This window comes from Artemia sp. Qi Xiang Cuo, chromosome 1 (assembly GCF_049724085.1).
Source record: "Artemia sp. Qi Xiang Cuo chromosome 1, ASM4972408v1, whole genome shotgun sequence".
Classification (NCBI taxonomy): Eukaryota; Metazoa; Arthropoda; class Branchiopoda; order Anostraca; family Artemiidae; genus Artemia; species Artemia sp. Qi Xiang Cuo.
Window position 1 is genome coordinate 58,844,282 of NC_142794.1, and position 20,772 is coordinate 58,865,053.

The 20,772-nt window shown below is 36.5% G+C and overlaps 2 protein-coding genes across 9 annotated transcripts in view; one reads left to right on the plus strand and one right to left on the minus strand.

Annotated features, from left to right (window-relative positions):
• The window catches only part of LOC148956527 (uncharacterized), a 103,338-nt gene extending 85,434 nt beyond the window's left edge, over positions 1-17,904 (plus strand). For 7 of the 8 annotated variants that reach the window (XM_089085887.1, XM_089085892.1, XM_089085896.1 and 4 more), the window contains 3 exons: positions 13,846-14,052; positions 14,878-15,081; positions 17,459-17,904. In XM_089085887.1, coding sequence (XP_088942013.1) covers positions 13,846-14,052; positions 14,878-15,081; positions 17,459-17,553 — 506 coding nt within the window. In that variant the 3' untranslated portion in view covers positions 17,554-17,904. The remainder of the gene's footprint in view (positions 1-13,845; positions 14,053-14,877; positions 15,082-17,458) is intronic. The other variant, XM_089085879.1, reaches the window with a different exon arrangement.
• Positions 17,905-19,220: 1,316 nt separating this feature from the next.
• On the minus strand, positions 19,221-19,712 carry LOC148956528 (uncharacterized). The gene has a single exon (XM_089091094.1). It carries the CDS (start codon positions 19,710-19,712, stop codon positions 19,221-19,223), a length of 492 nt encoding a protein of 163 aa, XP_088947220.1.
• Positions 19,713-20,772: the final 1,060 nt, after the last annotated feature.

The window sequence follows — 20,772 nt, forward strand, 5'->3', positions numbered from 1 at the left end:
ACGTTGGCAATTCGCCCGAATTTATCAAATTATGGGTATGTTGGTCTAAATGGGGTTACTAGTATTGAAACCATGTGGGAAAATTATAACAAGGGGGGTAGGGGGTCGATGGTTTTATATACTAATTGTTTAAACGTTAATATTTGTATATTTAAAACTGATTTTATTGTAAGAGGTGGGCATAGTGATAGATGTATAGTTTTAAAATATCATTCAGATTTAGAGGGATGTCAGGGGGTACAACGAATCTGTTTCGATACGAGGCTACAGTGTTTCAGGTATGCATTTTTAATTGCCGCATAAAAACCTCTGCGCGATAATGCATCTAAGAAAAAGTTGGATGAAATGGCAGTTAATGGTAGCGTGGGTTCAAAGTTCCCATAGTAGATTTTTAAATGGTCAATTTCCCGTGACACTAAAAGGAATAGATATTTTCGAGCTGGCAAATGCACCTTTAAAGATTGGTGTCACGGTGGTACAGTATGAAAACGAATTTAAGCAGGGTCACTGTTCTAATAAGAAGGGGGCGTTATTTTCATAGCGGACTTAACTAATTTAATCAATAAAATGTTGTGTGTTGATTCTATGCAATTTATCCACAGAGCCTGATTTAATTGTTCATTTCCAACCGTTTACCCCGTATCTCGCTGAACTTAGGTTGGGCAAGACGGGAAATGGTGTGGGCTTTTGTTATCCGTCCTGTCTCACAAGTTGTTGCTCTGATTTAGATTTAAAATTCTACTTGAACAACCGCAGAAGACATGGAAATCAACCATAGGGAACGGACCGTAGAGTAAGTGCGCTTCCACGTTTAAAGTTTTTTCAATGTATGCTACTACAGAAAAATGAGATCGTTTTAGACTGCGAAGCGAAACTGACAGACGTGTACTATTCGTCAAATTCAAATCGTGTTAAAATACATGAAGCCATAGGGGCTCTTACTTTCAAGCGCAATGAGATTCCAATAATACCATGCAAGTGCTGGATGTAGTTGAGATGTTGGGTGACGGTGAAGTCAGTCTAATCAAAACAGCGAACGGTGCAATTTTTGCGCCTTCGTTAAACAAACTATCCTATGCTCCTACCACCAGATGACACATTGGCCATTAAAAATCGTAAACTGTGGTGGGTTTACAAGGGAAAATTTCATGATGGAGGTGGGAATGGAAGGCGGAGGACGGTGATCAGCCATGATCAGTTTTGGCAAGAACTTATATCGGGGGGAGTAACTTTAGAGGGGTAGCACATCCGTCGTGAAATTTAAACGTTAAATAGCAATATTTCGTACCTGTTTTTATACACAATTCCAATTACGACTTAAAGTTTGTTCTACCGGCATTGGCCCGCATTGCCAAGTGTGGAGTTGTAGATGACACATGGATTGATGGTTCTTTTTCATATAATATAATACCCATATCATCGGAGAAGCTACTGCTGCTAGAATTCATGTGGAAAACACTTGACAAGGGTAACACGTGCCTGAATAAAATCCGTTTTTTAGACTCTTTCAGCTTCTTCTCCAAATCTTTAAGTCAATTGGTTCAGGTACAGAAAAGTGACAATTTTGATAGCTTTCCCCTCCTCAAACAGCGCTTCCCCGATGATGAAATGTATGATTTATTAACGTATAAGGGTATACATCCATATGATTATTACAACTCTGGCTCGAGGCTAGATGAGGTGTCATTACCGCCCATTGAAGCTTTTTACAATTCTGTTACTGAGAGTGAGTGCACCACTAGCGACAACGAATTTGTTAAGAGGGTTTGGCCAAAGGGTGGATGTAAAAATGGGTGGGATTATTGTATACCATACTTGGCTAGTGAAGTACTCACACTTCTGGACATTATGTGCAAAAATACGGATAAAATTTATGGGGAATTTGGGTTGGATTTAGGTTATTATTTTTCCACTCCTCATCTGGTGATGGACTTGATACTTAAAATCAGCAAAGAAGAAATAGGTCTGATCGCCGATGTGGATCAGCATCTGTTTGTACAGAGATCAATGAGGGGTGGTTATGTTTTTCACGGGAATCGTATCATGAAAACTGATCCGACCGGACAGCACACCGATGAAAAGTCGGACGCGGTTTTATTTGGATATGAATTCTTTTTACCCATCGGCAATGTCTCACTACTGTTTGCCGTGTGGCAATTATAAATGGCTTGACAATCCCTGTGCTTCGAATATCCCCGACATTGCCAGTGTTGAGGAAAATGGGGCACAGGGATGGTTTTTTGAAATCGACCGTGAAATACTAATGGAAATCCTTGACCCGGTAAAAGACTTTGTTTTTGTGTGCATAAATAGACCGGTGGGTAAGGACTCTCTGAGCCCCTACAGTTTATCTTTAGTAGAGGATGGGAGTATGCACTGGGTATTTTTAGAACCAGAAATTATTTTCCGATCTCAACATGACCCAGGCTCTCGCTATTAATCGCTATCGAGAGTAGTTGATTGTGTCCAAAGAGGTATAGGTCACAAAGATTCATAGAGATCTCCACATTTCGCTTTAGCCAATCTTGACTATGTTTATTGAAGCCATCGTCAGTCCGAGTTCGCTGACGAAAACAAAGGATGAAAAATAAATCTATAAACTCATTTTAACTCAGCTTTTGGTAAAATTTGCGAGAGCGTTCAACACAGAAGTCGATGTGACACTGTAACCAATCCCAAAGATTGTGCTCGAATCATTGCGGATCCAAACTTCACCACGTTCACAATCATAGATTCTGATATGGTGCTCCTACACCGTAAGAAAAGAAACATTGTTTTAAATAAAAATATTGCAGGTGGAAGTGTAATAACTGAAATATCTAAGAAACTCATGTTGTCATTTTATTGTAATGTATGCAAGGTACAGTGGCCGATTGAGGGACAAGTTCAAGTGTATTACGGGGACACTGATTCACTCCTGTTAAAAGTCAAAACTGAAAATCTATAGAATGATTAGGAAAATGGTGAGTACATTAGCTCACGAATGGACTACACTAATTGGGATGAATCTCGCTACCCAGAGCTAGTGAAACGCCAGGCCCCAAATCAATTGTTAATGTTAAAATCTGAAACGGGTAGTGATCTGATATCCAGTGGTGTGTTTCCTGGACCGAGGTATACTGTGTGGAAACGCACAACAAGGATATCAAACAAGTTTGCAAGGGGTACCTATACAATTTGTAAAAAATAATATCGACATGAGTGTGTATAGAAACTGTGTGGAACGTAGTTTAGTCCCAAGAGCGAAAGTCATGGCGATTCGCTCTTTACAATTTAAAAACTACACAGTTAGAGTTGAGAAAAACGCCATGTCGGCCATGTCGGCCATATCGGACAGTCTATGTACTTGTTGTTGGTTTGACGGTACTACCACATGGTAATTATTTTATTTCAGACCGAGTTTAATTCATAGAGTACATAAAACAACTCGATCTAGAAAAAATTAACTTAAATTCAATAAAAAAAAAGTACAAATTGGGTGGGAGGGTTTTTTGGGTAATTGGTGTTTTTGAATTCTTTTTTTTCTATATCACAAACAATTTTCAATATGTGTGTGCAAGGCAGATCAATTTCCACTATTTAATACCAGCCTGGCCCCGGCCCGCCGCAGCGGGCCCCCTGCTTCCCGGCCCCGCGGCGCTTCCCGGTCCGCCGCAGTGGGCCCCGTGTACGCCGCAGCGGCCGCCTCCGGGTGGACCCCATTTAAAATGCTGTAAATAAAAGTGATATTATTATTTTAAGTGCATTATCCATTAAATCTTATATTTTTTATAACTTAAAAAAGAAAAAAAGTGTATTTATTAAAGTGTTTTTTCTAGTGCCTATGTAAATGTTGTATTTTTTTATTATAAATAAATTAAAAAAGTGTATTTTTTCATGTTTAATGTGCTTTTTTCAATGTAGTATTTTTTAAGTGTTGTTACTTTTTTATGTATAATAAAAGAAAATATGATTCTTTATTCGTCTTCTTCTCATTATTCTTTAACGGGTAATAGGGTAATTATTTAGTCATTAGACAGCTATAGTCTACAGTTAGTTGTCTAGGTGAACTGTTGAAGGGAACATGTATCAATGTAAAACACCATTCAGATCGTTTCTGTGTGGTCCTTCAATGCCAGGCAAAACAACACTCTTAACTAAAATAATTAAAAATTGCTATAAAATGTTTGTGTAAAAACCAAAAAAAATTTACTATTGTTACAGTATTTGGCGGGAGTCATACAATAAAATAAAAAAAATTGGCATGACGGGGTTGGTGTAGATACAATTCATACAGGGACTTGATGTTTTCACCATTATTGAACCAAACTCTTGGCTGACTATTGACGATCTGGCTGAATCTATTGAACAATGGTCCCAGGAAATGCTACAACTGTTCACTGTTCCCTCTCATCATGAACAGATTTCCGTTACTCTGATTCTACCCAATATCTTTTATCTGAGAAAATGCATACGAGCACTTGCATTGAACTATACCTACTATATCATTTACAGCGCTGTTTGTGATTCTAGCTCACGAAGAACTCAATAAACAAATATGCTCCAGCGCTCCCATATTTCTGCTCGTACCATAAAATCAGGCACCTAATAAACCATAAGGCTATATCCTACTGGGTTTTAATCAAAATACAGCTGAGGATCTGCGTGTGGTCACAGACATTTTTGACAATGAAATTACAGTATATCTCCCCGTGAACACTAAAAAAGGCTATTAGTTGCTATCATGACACTGAAGAAACTACATGAAAATGGACATTTATTTTCAGTTCTAAGCACTTCAAAACCCTCGCTTAGGAAAGCCATACTCAAACATGGTATTGACAATGATTTCATTAATATAATATCTTAAATTTTTTTAAATTTAACAGAAGTCAATGTTCAACTGCCAGAAGTAGTCCAACAATAGGCAAAGCTACATCGTTCCATTTTACGTAAAATTGCTTCTAAACAAAAAGAAGATAATTTTAAAAAGAAACGACTTCTTCAGGCGGGTGGTAGCTTTTTCACACTTTTACTGCTAATAATTGCAGGACTTGTAAACAGTTTTCTCTATAGAGAGAGAATGGCAAAACCCTATAAATTGACCCCAATAGAACTCACTCTCTCACCCGTGGAACACTTTGAGAACAATCTGAGTAAATTCCTTGACAATGAGAATATTGAGGATGATAAAAAACTGCTTTTACTTTAAGATGCACTTAGCCGAGTGGACAAACATAAGCCCTATCGTGCGATGGTCAGTGGTATTGATCTAAAAAAAGAATCATCTCAGGATTCTGCTGCTGGAGCACAATTAAAGAAGGAGGATTTGTATCAATTTTTTTTTAAAATTGTAAATCTAAGACCCAACTCTCTTTGTGAACAATGAAAACGACTCCTAACTTATCTCATTGAAAGTGGTCAAGATCATATTCTGATTGAGGGCAATGGGAAAGCGATTATAATTCAGGGCAAGAGCTATAATATACTTGATTTAATCTATGATATGGTTACAAATCGTAAAGGACTTTTATTATTTGACGCTCATCTATACAACTTTCTAAATACATTAAACTTCCTCAAAAGTCTTATTAGCAATAGACAAATTCTAAAAAAATTAAATGAACCTGCATCAACAACAACAACAACAACACCATTAAAATATGAAGAGTAAGAAGAAGAAGAAGAAGATTTTAAATCAATCTTGGAAAATACTAGCACACCTAGTGGAAACTTGACAATGGTGGCGAGGAAAAAGCGAAAACGTATCATGTCACCATCACCCCCATCACCAACCACAACTAGTATACAAAAGGGTAGCGGACGTTACACTACGTGTTTACGTTCAAAATGGTTGAAGTTCTGAAAGGTGCTTATGAAAATATTGGTGAAGTGAGAAGAATAAGTTCCCCCATCACTCTTTCCAAATTCACTGGTGTTCACACTAAAGGTGTACAAGACTATCTACAAAATGAACCAGGTTACACTCTGCATAGAAATCATAGACTTCGTGCTAATCATTATCGAAAAACTAAAGCCTTTTACCCATTGCATATAATGGAAGCATATCTCCTAACTCTAGATGAGATTCAAAAATCTCACAATACACCGTACAAGTACATTTTACTTGCAATCAGTGTTTATAGTCGTTATGCATATGCAATTCCATTGCGATCAAAGAGAGGCGTTGAAGTTGCTCAGGCTATAAAAAGTATTCTCGAACAGCATTCGCATAAAAAAATTCAAACGGATCGTGGTAGTGAATTTGTTCATCCCCATGTTGCAAAAGTACTGGCGAAATATAATACACTGCTCTATCATAGTCATAGCCCTATAAAGGCTGCATTGGCCGAACGATTGATAAGAACTATTCGACTTATAATTTCAACATATTGTATATTGAAAAATACACCGGCTTTTATTCATGATTTAGATAAAATCATGTTGATCTATAATCAACGTCCTCATCGATCATTGTCCAACTCAACCCCAACGGAAGTTCATCATTCTGATCATGATACAGCTGAAACTTTTTTTATACAATATTCCAATGAAAAGATTGTCAAGAAGAAAAGAAAATTCAATGTTGGTGATACTTTTCGAATCAATAGGAAAACTGATGTTTTTGAAAAGGGGAATTACTTGTGGTCCACATAACTTTTTAAAGTGGCAAAAATCCTAGACACTAAACCCATAACTTATCGTTTGCGCGATACCAAAGATGAAGAGATTCTCGGCGGCTTTTATGACTATGAACTACAAAAAGTTAAAAATAATAGTGAAATCTATCAGATTGAAAAGATATTAAAGACTCGTACTCGCAGGGGTAGGAAACAGTTACTTGTTCGGTGGCTAGGATACAACTCTGATTTTGATTCTTGGATCGGTGTTGAAGATATTGACAATGCCCAATGATTTCTATGTAACTTTTATGTCCAATGTTTCCTATCCTCACTACAATGACTTGAATACGACAAGAGATTTTTGGACAAAACTCTCCCGCGCCATTAATTTGCTGGTGCATATGAAGTGGCTCTTGTTGACTGTATTCTCAAAAATACCTATGACATCCTGATAAGAGAACGTATCTATGATATAAAAGTTATACCCATTCGATTGGTCACTCTTTGTCGACTATGAATGGGTTGAAGCGCTTAAATTTAGTGAATATTCACATGTCACACTGTAATATACTGAATACTGTGATATCACAGATATCCGTCTTACAATTAATAGAAAAATCTCATATAGTAGGAATGATACAATCCACTTTAATTGTTCAATGAAACATAATAGGACTTACGTTACCTCACCTGTTGATACCAAAATAATTATTCTCAATGATAATCTGAGAGATGTTCTTGGCTTTAAACAGAATATGATAAATGGGAAAAATGCTGGCACCGTTTACGGGATGGATCAAGTTATTTTTGCTGACTATCCACCTGGTTTCGCCTCGGACTCTTGCATATTTCTCTATGCATCTTTTATGGAAACATCGAGAGTTTTTAATTCAAATGTCCCCCTTCTACGTTTTCTTGAACGAAAAACAAGTCATGAACTTTTTCATCACTATAATATAAAGCATCTTCAGTATGTTCCTGTAAACACTTCGTATTTGGAACTCTGTCAGTTAACACTAAGAAGTGAATTGGGTGATCCTCTAGCAATAACAAAAGGCTTAGAAGTGATTACATGTCATTTTTGACCCATTGTCGGTGACAGAATCACCTAAAATGAACAATAGAAGAATTCCATTTGTCTGTCCCGATATCGATTGCTATGTTGGTGCTCTGAGTCCACGTCAAATAGACAAGGGATTGGACTACTACAAGGAACGTACTACAATGTCAAGGTTTGGATTTCGTAGCTGATTTGCTATGCTATCTCATTCTGCACTACCCCTTGCCAGAAAATATCTTATACCTGCTAAATCAGATTTTGCTGCCTCAACACTACAGGACTGGGGGTCGGGCAAGAATTTCAATGAGAGTGTTAAGGAAGATATTAGATTTTCAGCAAGAGCCGTTGGTGAACAACTAAAATCTCGACAAAATGCAGAGGGACTGAAAAGGATGCATGTAAGTCATTTACTGATGAGTCTTCAACCAGGCAGGAAGTGAATGATATCCAAACGAACTGGGGAATCAAGTACGGGCAACAAATGAGCAGAAGAAGAAAAAGAAGAAGATTGTTTGATCAAAGAAGGATTTCGTCTCTTGAGATGACTTATCTCCACCACAAGGAATCATATCGATCAATCAGTTCCTCATTGAATCTATTCAATGCTGAAAATGTTGATGTCAGTGTCAAGTATGGCTACTATGAACAATTTAACCCCCAACAACCCCTCTCGCATAATATATACTTTCAAATATTTTCCAATGAAGACTATTTCATTGATTTGTCATCAACATTTATTGATTTAAATGTTGCGGTGAGGAAAAAGTCATATAATACAACTCCAACTGTTGCTGATGGTCTCTCCTATGAAAACTGTATTCTACACAATCTGTTCAAACAAATCAATGTATTTATTAATGGAACATTGGTGAGCACTAGCAATAATTTATCCAACTCTGCAAGCTACATACAATTTATGATGATGACACCAAAGGCACACAAGGAGTTGAGAGGATAATCCTTGGGCTATGAATATCGATCAGGTGTTGATACTGACGGCGAGTTGACTACTGCAGTGACTCAGGAGTATCATCTGGTTGGAAAATTAAATCATGAGATATTCAATATATCCCAATGGCTATCCCCCAATGTCAAGATTGACATAAAGTTGCAACTAGCCCCATCGAATTTAATTTTGAGAAAAACACTTCCTGCAGCACCTGATGCAAATGTCATTATCACATCGGCAAATCTCCACGTTCGAAAACAACAGGTTATGAGCTCTGGTTCATTGCCAGTGGAAAAGCTAAGAACCAATGGTAGCCATCTTTCACGGCTGGTCCCCCATAAGATCACCACCCACCGTCTCAGTGCCGCTGGTCCCTTTAGCTATACCGGTTCACCGATTGTCAATGGAGAATTCCCTTCAAAATTGGCATTGATCTTTGTAAAGAGTGGGAGCGCTATTGGATCCTGGACAAAATCTCCCCATGATTTTAAATTGCTTGGTCTATCTAGTCTCGATTATACGGTGACGGGTCTTCCACTCTACAGTCTATCATTTGACAAAAAATCCTATAAAACACTGTACGAGTTGACCATTCGAGCCCTAGATAAGGACTCAACTATTTGAAAATACAATAACCAATTCAATATTTAAAAAAAAACATGGTTTAATAGTTCTGGACTTGTCGGGGACTCACGACATAAGCATAGTATGAACATGTGCGTTTAGAGTTTACATTTGCCGATGCTTTGACTGAGAGCATCACGCTAATATCATTGAGTCAATTTGAAACCTATTGGGAAATCACACCCAACGGCAGTTTTCTACTAGACCTAGCCCAATGAATACAGACAAAATCATCAATGTATTTAGTATTACTCCAAACGTGCCCCAGTACAATTCCTATTGTATACCGGCCGATTTAATTGAAAAAATTCTATGTGCTAGCAAAACCTTAGTAGTTTCGAATTGCTGTTAATTGATTTTGAAGATAGATAATGGTCTAAACATATTTCAAACAACGACAAACATTGATATTTCCGATCATCTTGGCCTATCATATAAATTCTATACACCTTTCATCCGGAACTTTATTGAGAGCAGTGGGAAAACTATTATTCAAAATCAACGAAGAGTACAGGATATAACGACTAAGACATGTGACTTTCATGCACTACTCTTTTTCATGTTCAGATGTCGTGGCTATACCTACAAGCAGTTTCTCGACATCTACGTTGACTTACCTCGATTGAATGACTTTCTAGTGGAAAATATACTTACAAGCGTATTTAGTATTGATTTTAGTGCCCTACGAATAAAATGTTCTAAAAATGTATGTGAAATTGTTTATTAATAAATGAATAAAAAAATGTATATACATGATAAAAACCACTTTTCTACTCTTTAGATTTCATTTTCTACTAGATATAGGTATTTGTCGACAACAACTAATGCAGGTAGATTATCTGAATTCACAGTATACTGGTTCTGATGTACTGCAGTGTCAGGGTCATATTTTCTACAGTAGAGTGTAATCTAATTCTCGTCACATCTCTTTGTAAAGGCAATGATACTCTTCTTGTTCATTCTGTTGAATTCATATATTTCAATTTGTTTATTTGAAGCATTATCACATACAGTGTCCTCAAGTGTCGAATTCCACTCCATCACAGCCTGACTAAAATGAGAGAGCCGATAATCATAACAGCTATGATCTGTACAAACATAACGTATAAACCATATTCTTCTGTTGTCCCAACAGTTTAATCGCTGACCTTCCTTCTCCTCCCAGAAAAATTTAAAACCACGAAGATACTAATTCCGTAGCAATAAACTAAATTCATGGTTAGGATTCTTTCCAATCATATCAGGATATGTATTCTCCCACTGATTACATTTATCTTAGTGACAATTGGAGGATAGGTGGACTCTAGGATGAGAGTCGCACACGTATTCAATACAGGAATTACAATCATTAATTTGTATAGTATATTCTTTATAAAATTTACATGGGTTGCATCATCTACCGTTTTAATCACAATAATCAATAAGTATGCAAGTCTGAAATGATGACCGACTACCCAGTGTGTACAGACATATCGGGAAGGTAAGGAACATTTTTTCATGCATTGACAGTCTCACTGCCACAATGAAACTGAGCTACCAACAACAAAAAATTGACTGGGATAGACAAAGAGAGAGAGAGAGGAGGAAATCACCCGTGTATACCATCTTTTTTATGAAAAAAGTTCAAAATTTCAAAACTAGTGTTTTAGAGCATATCCACGATATCATTTTACCGTCTACTGATTAATAGATCAATAAATTGTGTTGATGATATTAGGAAGTATCTTAGAAGCTTTTTACACTTGTCGTATTAGCGAGAATCACTTTTCTTTATATAGACAAGCATTCCCTGAGAAAATATCTTCCTTTGAATAGACAGCTCTAGAAAATCGTCAGCTAGAATCAAACGTTATCCCATATGTACTAGATTCCCCATGATTCGCTCTTTCTCAAATCTATCCCTTTCTTGTAGTGCTAACACTCTCAAAACCAACTTCAGACTAACCAGAATTTTTTCTAATTAAAAAAATATACGCTAGCCTACAATAGAAAGAATATTACCTTTGATTTTGAAAAAATTTTACTGAGCATATTTACATCAATAATATTCAGTGTTACATTTTGTTCTTACAAATATGATTCACTACCACATTTAATTCGTCTTGAGGTCTATTTATATGCCTAATATTCAGTGTCTCAGGCAAACATAATGGTTCTTCCATTTTAAATTTGCTTAATGATGTCACGTATCTAGCATACATATCGTCCCATTCAAGGCATAGTCTACAGTCTGCAGTTATTTCCACAGTCACATTTGGTACTCGTATATCGTTGCTGCTGCTGCCGGCTTCAGCATCAATCTCCAATAATGTAAAAGCATCACTCATTTTCTCTACTAGCATCTTCTCAAATAAACTTTTCTCACTGAATTCAATGCTCTTACTAATAAGAATTGCAATTAAAACCACTTCTATCATTCGAATCCAATCACCAATCAAGTTATCGTATATAGAGCAATCACCGCTCTCTCTGATTGGCCCATAAAAAAACGGATTTTTTGCAATGTCCACGTGAAGCTATGCTGTACATTCTTGTACATACTAGAGATAAGACAAATTACGCAAGCACCCGTCGGACCTTTGCACTGTATATTCTTGTCCCCGTCCATGTCCCCGGCGCGGTGCCTAATAGATCACTACTTTCATTTTCTGATAATGCGCCAGTAGTGTTGACTGCACTTGTTCTGAATATTTTTCTACAGTCTGAGCAAACAGACAAGAATTGCTCTGAGCAATATTACATTAAATGAATAGTCGATGACTTAGAATGATGAATAGGATTGTCCTCAACAAAGATGATGGTAACTCCAAAAGGGCATGCAGCTGGTTCCTACACCATCCAAGCTCTGTAGCTATGATGGACATTTGTCTTAGTTGCTGACTAGCGCCAACAACAGTACCACCGCTAATTCTCATTTTGGACGCTTCTTCCCTTGTCACCTCCGTTAAAACTTCTTGTCTCGGACGCATCTGGAACTTTGCATGTTGACGGTTTTTGTTTTTCTATTTAAAAAACAACAACAAGTTTATACCTGAAAGTAAGGAGCAACATTAAAACTGAAAACGGACAGAGATTATTCCGTATTACTCATGAAGGGGTTTGCCCCCAACTCAATACCTTGCTCTTTACGCTAAAGCTTCAAGCACTTTCAAAAATGCTTCGTATTCTGATTAAACGGCCCTTGTGTTTCAAGAGCTGATCTTAAAAAATTGGGACAAACAGTCAAAATTTAGTGTCAAGAGCAAAGTATTAAGGAGGGGGGCAACCCCTTCATATATGGAATGCTTTCTGGTCGTTTTGAGTTTTAATGTTGCTCCTTACTCTCAGTTAGAAAACTTGTTTTTCTATTTTATTTTACATCGTTTTCCAAATAATGCCGGTAAATCTGGCTCATCCTCCATGAAAATTCCCCCTCTCGAAAAAATCCTCCCCGAAAATTTCCCCCCACGTTAAATATACCCCCCCCGGTAAAATATTTTCTGGGTAGTTCAATCCTCGCTGAAAATCCCCCTTCCCCGTAAAATTTCTTGCGGACATTTCAGTCGGAAAATTCTCCTTAGCATACTTTCATTAGAAAAAGTCTTTACTTTTTAATAGTTTTCTTTATCACTACAGAAATCCTCCATTCCGTGAAAAGTTTTTCCCGGAAATCCAAACACGCTGAAAAAAGCCCACGAATAATTCCCCCGGAATATCAGAACAGGCAAAATTGGGTTGGCAAAAGAGAAAGTAAGACAAATTAAAAGAATTTTGTATAGAAATTCTGTCAAACCTTCCCAGTACAAAATTTCCCCTGGAAAGTTCACCCCCAGAGATTTTCCTCCCCACAAAAAAATTTCTTTATGGAAACCCACCGCAAGCCCAAAATATCCTCCCCCCCCCCCCGAAAAATATATTTATACTTCTAAATAACAAAAAGGCCTACTATATGTAAACAATTTTCGAATTTCATAATTTACAGGCCTCTCCCCACAGACTGTGGGGGGGGGGGGTAATGGTGCCCCTAAAGACATAGTTATTGGATCTTTCAACAATGCTGAACAAAATGACTATCTCAAAGTTTCGATTGGATAACTTTAGGGAAAAAAAGAGTATGAGAGGGAGGCTAGTTGCCCTCCAATCTCTTTGGTAACTTAAAAAGGACACTAAAACTTTTAATTTTCGACTGAATGCACCCTCTCCCGATCTTCTAGGACTATTGTTTCGATACGATCACCCATGGAGGTGCTTCCCCCTTTTTCGAAAATCAGGCAAATTTTGTTAGGCTCGTAACTTTTGTTGGTTAACACTACACTCTATGAATCTTATATATTTGGAATAAACATAATAAGCTAATTCTTTTGATGTATTTATTGATATCAAAATTCCGTTTTGTAGAATTGCGGTTACTAGTGAGGCGAGATGCTCGGTACTTACAGTTTGTTATAGCGAACTGTTTGATATTAATTTTTTGAATGCCCCCCCCTCCATGCTCTCTTTTGTAAAAAATAACATAGATACTTTAGGCTTTAAGTGATTTTGTATATCACAACCTCGTTTTATCCAATGTTCATCTTTAAGGTCGAATATTTTTTCTCAGCTTAAAAACTGTATCTTACTTCTTTTTTTAGGAGGGAAACTTGCAATTTTTATGTCAAGGATAGGACTGGATATGGATAGAACTGTAAATGAGATCACCCGATTTGCAAAAGAACGTCCAGTTCTTTTCATCATGATGGCTTCTATTGGCGCCTTTTCAAGTATTCCGATTGGTACGTTTTTGGTTTTCATGGTGATATCCCTGGCAACTGTATTTATCTCCTTTTTTGTGGTTGCAGGTGAGCCTACCCTATCTTATATCCTGAAATTCTTATTCTTTCAAAACTTACTTTGTACGCGTCTGATTTTTTTGTTGTTGGCTTTTTTTTCTTCTTGTTTTTGAAATCTCCAGCTTGGATAAAAGTATCAAGCGACATCGTTCCGTTTTCCTCTGCCTCTTGTTTCTTTTATGGATGTTTATTTAAAAATTTCATAATTTTATGTCATTGCAACTATATAATAAGTACCTGGAAGACAGGATTTGATAAAGGACAAGAAATGATTATAACAATAATTATAAGAAATAAATAATTATAAAACTGCAAACTTTAATGGCAGAATAAAAAAGTAGAAAATATTATTTTACAGACCTTCACACAAAAACAGAACAAAACAGACTTAGGGTTGCCTGTGCCTCCTTTTAGTTTTAATTGGTTATATTTTTCCTAAGAAATGGATGTCTACGATTATTACTGGTCGTATCAGCTAAATAAAAATTTATGTAGCCTCTTTATCGCTATGTCATCCTTTCAATGTAGCCTATATTTAAGACATAAATAAACTCTAAAAGGTCATAATAAACAGCAGAGATTCAGTTATGGAGTCATTCTAGATTTTTTTTTGCTCTGTAGGATCAATAAAGTATTTGAAAGTTTTACTCATTTCTTGTGCAGCTGCCAAATTTTTCGACGGAGAAAAAAAGCGCCCAGGACAATACATACATTAATAATAATTGTTAGTAATGAAACCTGCAAACACGTTCTAGTTTTCAATACGGTAAAAACATTTCTATTTGTTGCATGCCAACTCTGAAGCATTAATTTTCTAAAAACTTATATTTTCAGTGTCGCTCCTGGGATTTGGAGCGCTGATGCTTGCAATTGCTTTGGTCGTCGTCGCTTGCATGGCCATACCGCCTGCGTTGATGCTGATATCATTCTATTTGGGAACTGCTGCCATTATGAAATTGACATCTTCCTGTTGGCCTGCTCTCCAGAGAAGCCGTGTCTTGGGCTCAAAAAACGTCGAGGCGGTCCCCCTTTTTTCCGGTATGGTAATAATGTTGCTCCTATTAATTATTATTTTCAGTAAAGCGCAGATGACACGCCAGCCTTTATGGGTCTAGAGGGGCCAACTCCACTCTTGTTCTCGTTTTAAGTTCGACTTTATTATAGATTTTAATTTGTGTCTGTTTTAAATTTTATTTGTTCTTTAATTGTAAATTAGGTTCGTTTCAAGTTGTGCTTTTTTTCTGCTCCTTTCATGTTTTAATACTGCTCTTGCTTTTCTTATAAACACTTTTTTCTATGTTTTATGGTTTACTTCCTGTTTGTTTTTAATTAAAACACCTTATTACGGGCTAATTGTACGCCTATTTATAATGTTTTTTTCTCTTTTCTTTTACTTTTTTTGCTTAAGGGCTAAAGTGTATGATCGGGATTTAAATTTTACGTGAAATTAGCAAAGACACTCGGAATTTCCAGTTCATCATATTTTTTGTGCAATAATCTTTTAAGTCAGCCTCTTGTGAAATCTAGGATTTTAGGTTTAAACTAAAATTTTAAATTAATAAATCTATTAATAAATAAAAAAATATATACAAATTTATGTTAAAAAAATTATGAAGGTGAAATAACCGAGGCAGAAAATAAAGGACATGTTGAAAACACTATTATGTAATGAAGTGCACTATTATGTAGTGTTGAGCTTTCATAGGTTTAGAACCACTTGGCTAAGAACTAAGTGAATACTTTGGGGAAAGCCAAACACTATTATTGAATAATTTAATTAGTGGGTTATGACTTTCGCTTCAATATTTATATATTGCCCTCAAATTTCTAGCCAATGACCTTAGAAATCCTGAAATATCAACTTTTGTGAAAATTAAACTCTTTGGAGTACATGTATTTAATGTGTTATGGTTCTAGACTTCTAAGTTGCAAAATTAGTCTTATATTTGTAATCAACGACCTGATAGATCCTTAAATACGTACTTCGGTTACTCTTCTTTCGGTCGTTAGAAAATCTAGATAATAGTGTTTTCGGGACCCACCCAAGTTTTGTTGGAAGTAAGGTTAGGATCCCCAGTTGTGGTATATGGGGATCTGGACCCGTTTTCACCTCTGTGATGGAAGGGGCTCCGGAATTCTTTTCGTCTTGGTTGTACGATAACAGATTGCGGAATACAATCAAACTTGGATGGAAGTAAGAGTAAGTGTATATCCAACTTCTGGGGGATGAGGGGTCCCAAGTTCTTATCGTCAGTGTATATACCAAAACGGTTGTCAAATTTCAACAAAATGTGGTGGGAACCGAGCTTCCGAATTTTATCTCAGAATGTTACCAAAATATTGAGATAGCCATTCGATTTACATTTAGTCAGAAGTAACGGCTAATGTCTTAGTTATGCCTTTTAAAAGCCTTTGATAGATTTAAGTTCTGTGAAGGGAAGAGAAGGGTGGTTTCCCAATTCTTGTCGTCAGTGTGTCCAGTAGAAAGGGATGTCGGATCCCAACTAGACTTGGTTGGAAGTAACAGCTATTCTTATACTTGTGCTTCTTTATGGTATGCATCTGATTTGATGGAAGGCGGAGGGATGTCATAAATATTTTTTGCTGAGATAATTCATTCAACAAAAGCTGGCCGACCGCTACAGTTACGGTGTTGGGTGCCCGTGCTCACTTGAAGTGTCTTTGAAGGAAGGGTCTTTCATCTGTGTTCATAAGCATTGCCCTTTGAATCTCAATTAAATCTGATTGGGATCTGCACCAAAAAAAAAAAAAAATTGTTGTCACCTTAGAACTTAACCTATTGACATTGTCGCTTGTGTTGCTCCGCAACTATGAACCATGTGACATCGAAAGTTTGATTAAAAACTAGTCTCTTATGTGATTTAAGTAATATTTTACAATTCTCTTTCATTCCAATGTCTTCCAAGAAAATGTGTCTGATGGAGTGTTATTCAAGGAGAAAACATGGAGGAAGGTGAAAAATTCTCTCAGAAAGTGAGAATCTTTAATTAATATTACTGGTTGAAACCTAATGTACAGTACAGCATTGCTGAGTAGTAACTAATAATTTTGGGATTTATTAGCACTGTTTTTTTAACTGTTAGTTCCTTTTTCTGTTTAACCGTTTTCTAAGCATAACGTAAATTTCTGCTTTTTGCGTACTGCTGATCTTCCAGGCCAGAATTTAATATTAATGCTAATTCTTCATCCTGCGGGGCTAATCTCGTGGAAGCAACATCTGAGCCACTGGGGCTTTGCCTTTCATGTCAGTGTTAGCCTAATAACTAGTAGAGTTTGAAAGTCTTCTGAAAGTCTAAAAATACATTCTTGTTCTTATTTAGTGAGCTTTAAACCCACTTAACTTTGCTCTTTTTTTTTTCTTTGCTGGAAATACTCATTTTTTCTGTATTAACAGGACAAGGGGGATCCAACAAGGTAGAACTACCGGATTACATGAAGAGGGGAGAGGGGGACAGTCAACCGTTGAAGCCAGAGAACCTGAGGAACTAGAACAAATAGCTGAAGTCGAAGGTCCTATCTTACTCCAACCCTTTGACAGATACGTGATTGTTGACATGAAAACTGATAACAGTTGGACTGTTTTTCTAGAGTGTTTCTTGATTTTGCATTGGTTAGTAATCCAGACAGTCCTTTCTTATGGATTTGATTCCGGAATTAGTCTCTCTCTTCTTGTTATTCTATTTGTTTTCTTATTGAGAAAATATCTGTAAAAAATTATTGCTGTACTACCAATTGCTTGTGGCGTGTTTATACTTGTGTGACCTGTTGCTCGCTGGAAATGGACCGTTCCGTGTTATATGTTCGCTTTTTTATGACTTAATAAAATGATATTAGTTGAGATTTTTATAAATTAAGTTTATGTTTAAGGAGTATAAAATAGGCCTATCAGAAAGTAATGGAATTAGTCAAACAGAAACAGGCAATTTGGAATTCGGAAAATCTCACGGTTTGGATTTCGGTGTAAGTTTCTCTCTTCTTGTTCGTTAGACAGAAACAGACTAGGAAAATCTTTGAGTTTTTCTACCTTTTCCTTGTGTAATTTAAGTAGTTCTGACCGAAAGTTATATTGTAAGAAATGTGAAATGGACGGTATTTCCAGAATTCCGTGTTTCCGCTCTAAAAAGAGGGACACCCGGGATGAATTGAGGTATTCTGGAGTGAATTCAATTCCTCCTTCCTGTTTATCCTTCACAGAATATTAACTTTGTATAAGATTTGTATTTTCCTTGGAAGGGATCGACAATTTATGCTTTTATTTTACTTACTTCTTTGTTGAGCAAAGCTAAAATAACGCGTTCCTTCATTCCATTGTAATTTTGATTTGCCAGAGAATCTCCAATTACTTCCTCAATTAAACTACCACTGAAATATTTTGAAGATATAATGAAATCATATCTTACGGTAATTTGATTTCATTGAAATCATTTTTGGTATGATTTCCATTTCCCAGGTCCAGGTTGCAGTTTGCGAATGCTTTCTGTTCAGGACTGACAAGCATATTTTTTCTAAGGAAAATGTTTAAAACACTTCCAGAGATGACTTTTTTTATTGACAAATCAAGTTTTTTACTGCGGTTGCTTCGGAGCTGAACAGGTAATCAATGACTGAAATCACTTCCAGCAACTAGAATTTTCTCTCCGAATAACAAGTTTGGATTTGCACTGGACCACAACAACTGATCCATATGGATTTGCACTGGACCACAACAACTGATCCATATTTTGTAAACCATGCTTGGGTAACTCTAGTGCTTTGTCAATTAGGAAAACATTGCTGGAAATTGAATCTTAGGATAGCCAAACTTTCAAACCAAATATATTCTGCTTTGTTTGTCCAAAAGACAATAGAGTTGGTGCGATTCCAATAAACGACATAGACTTTACTTTGCGATTTTCGGCACACAGAGTATGATACAAGGTTTTATGCACAAAGGTTTTACCAGTACCGTCTGGTCCATCTATGCAAAAACTTTTTTTTGACATAATTAGGACCACTGTTAGCCTGTAAAATATTGCTCACAGTTTTAATATGTTTTCTGTTTTCTTTGCAGAATCCGATACATACTTTCTCCAGTAGCAGCTGACTCATTAAAATTTAGAAACTTCATTTTTAGTCATTTTATATATCTCAATGTCGTCCATACCATATTGTTCCACCTAAAAGCTAAAATTTTGACCTTCTATTGTCATCGTGTTGAACTTAAAGGCAATAATACGGTAAACACGTTTGATTGCAGTTTCTTCAGATATATTATTTCGTCGTACATGCAGAATAAAATCCTCCGCCAACTGATTTTTGAATCTTTCCCATACACTTTTTGGATCTACAGGATGTCTGAAAACAAGAATCTGAACGAAGAGTATTCGCAATAGAGAAGGCAATTTGGACAGTGTTGTTTCTTCTAGGCCATCTATCCACTGTATATCGTCAAATACTAAGTCATGAGCCAGGCATGCTTGTTTGTATGCCGCATAACGAGTGTGATTTTCAGTAAGTAGATTTTCAAAACTTGTTGGATCCTTCACGTAATAGAGAAGTGCTCGTAAATGAAAGCATTCTGGATGAGATACATAATTCGCGTTTTGAATTCGACCAATAACACGCGATTGACGTATCCGTGGTTCCCATGATCTCGTTTCCCATTCCATTTAAAGTTTTTTTTTTTTAGCATTTCTCAATAATAGTAACATTTCTGGTTGTTTTGCATGTGTTTCAACGCCGGGTTATGTCGAAAATATGCGTCTAACATTGAGCCTTGTTGTTCAATATCTACCAAGTCTTGGGCTTGGTTGACATGTTGCATGCGGTATTGTCTAGGTAAATGAATATTCAAACGTTGAACAACATAACTCTTTCTTTCGATATCTTGTACAAACGGTTTCCAACATGCTTCAGTTGGTGTAAAGCAGCGTCCTTCCACATAGGTATCTGCTTCATTGCAAACGAAACACCGTTCATTTTTGACAACCTTTATTGAAGTGCAATTATGTCCTTAGTAGATGTACTTATATAAATACATTTTGATCCAAGTTGGAGTCACAACGACAGTGATACTTTCGTTTTTTTTCGTCCGCTAGAGATGTAAGTGTATTGCATTGGAAAACCTATGCGGCACTGCGTTTCATTTTATTAATCATGCAACTGGCGTTTGGATTAGACTCAACTCCGTACAAATTATGAATAATCACTTTAACACTAATCCTCGCAATAGTGGGTCGTCTGTATTTGGAACTGAAATTAGATCATCAGTTTTGACTGGGTTATTAATTCGATCACCAGGACTCATGATCAATAGCAAGTGCATATGTGGTAGTCCATGTTTTTTAAATCAACTATATACACATATACTAGCACCTTTCTAAATATCTGTCTTTTATCCTAACCATTGATTATTTCATCCAATTTTTGTTTCGCAACTCGAGCAACGAGATCGGGACGATATGAGTGGACTGCTCTATGATAAATTCAATATAATCAGATATAATACGTGCTGCTTCTTTAATTTCTGGCCAATCAGGATTGCAAGTCATGGTTGTAACGAAATCTTGGGATTCAAGCCGACGGAAAATAGCCACAGTATCTTGGAAATGTTCAGCATAGTAGTGTTTTCATCTGGTGAATGATGTCGGTAGCATTAATTTTTCACTAGCAGCTGCATTCTGTTTCGCAGCTAAGTCATTGACAAGTCACGTAACAAATACGTAGTTA

Bases quoted from the DNA above. Each gene is read 5' to 3' on its own strand.
- LOC148956528 (XM_089091094.1), bottom strand. From the start codon at position 19,712: ATGGAATGGGAAACGAGATCATGGGAACCACGGATACGTCAATCGCGT.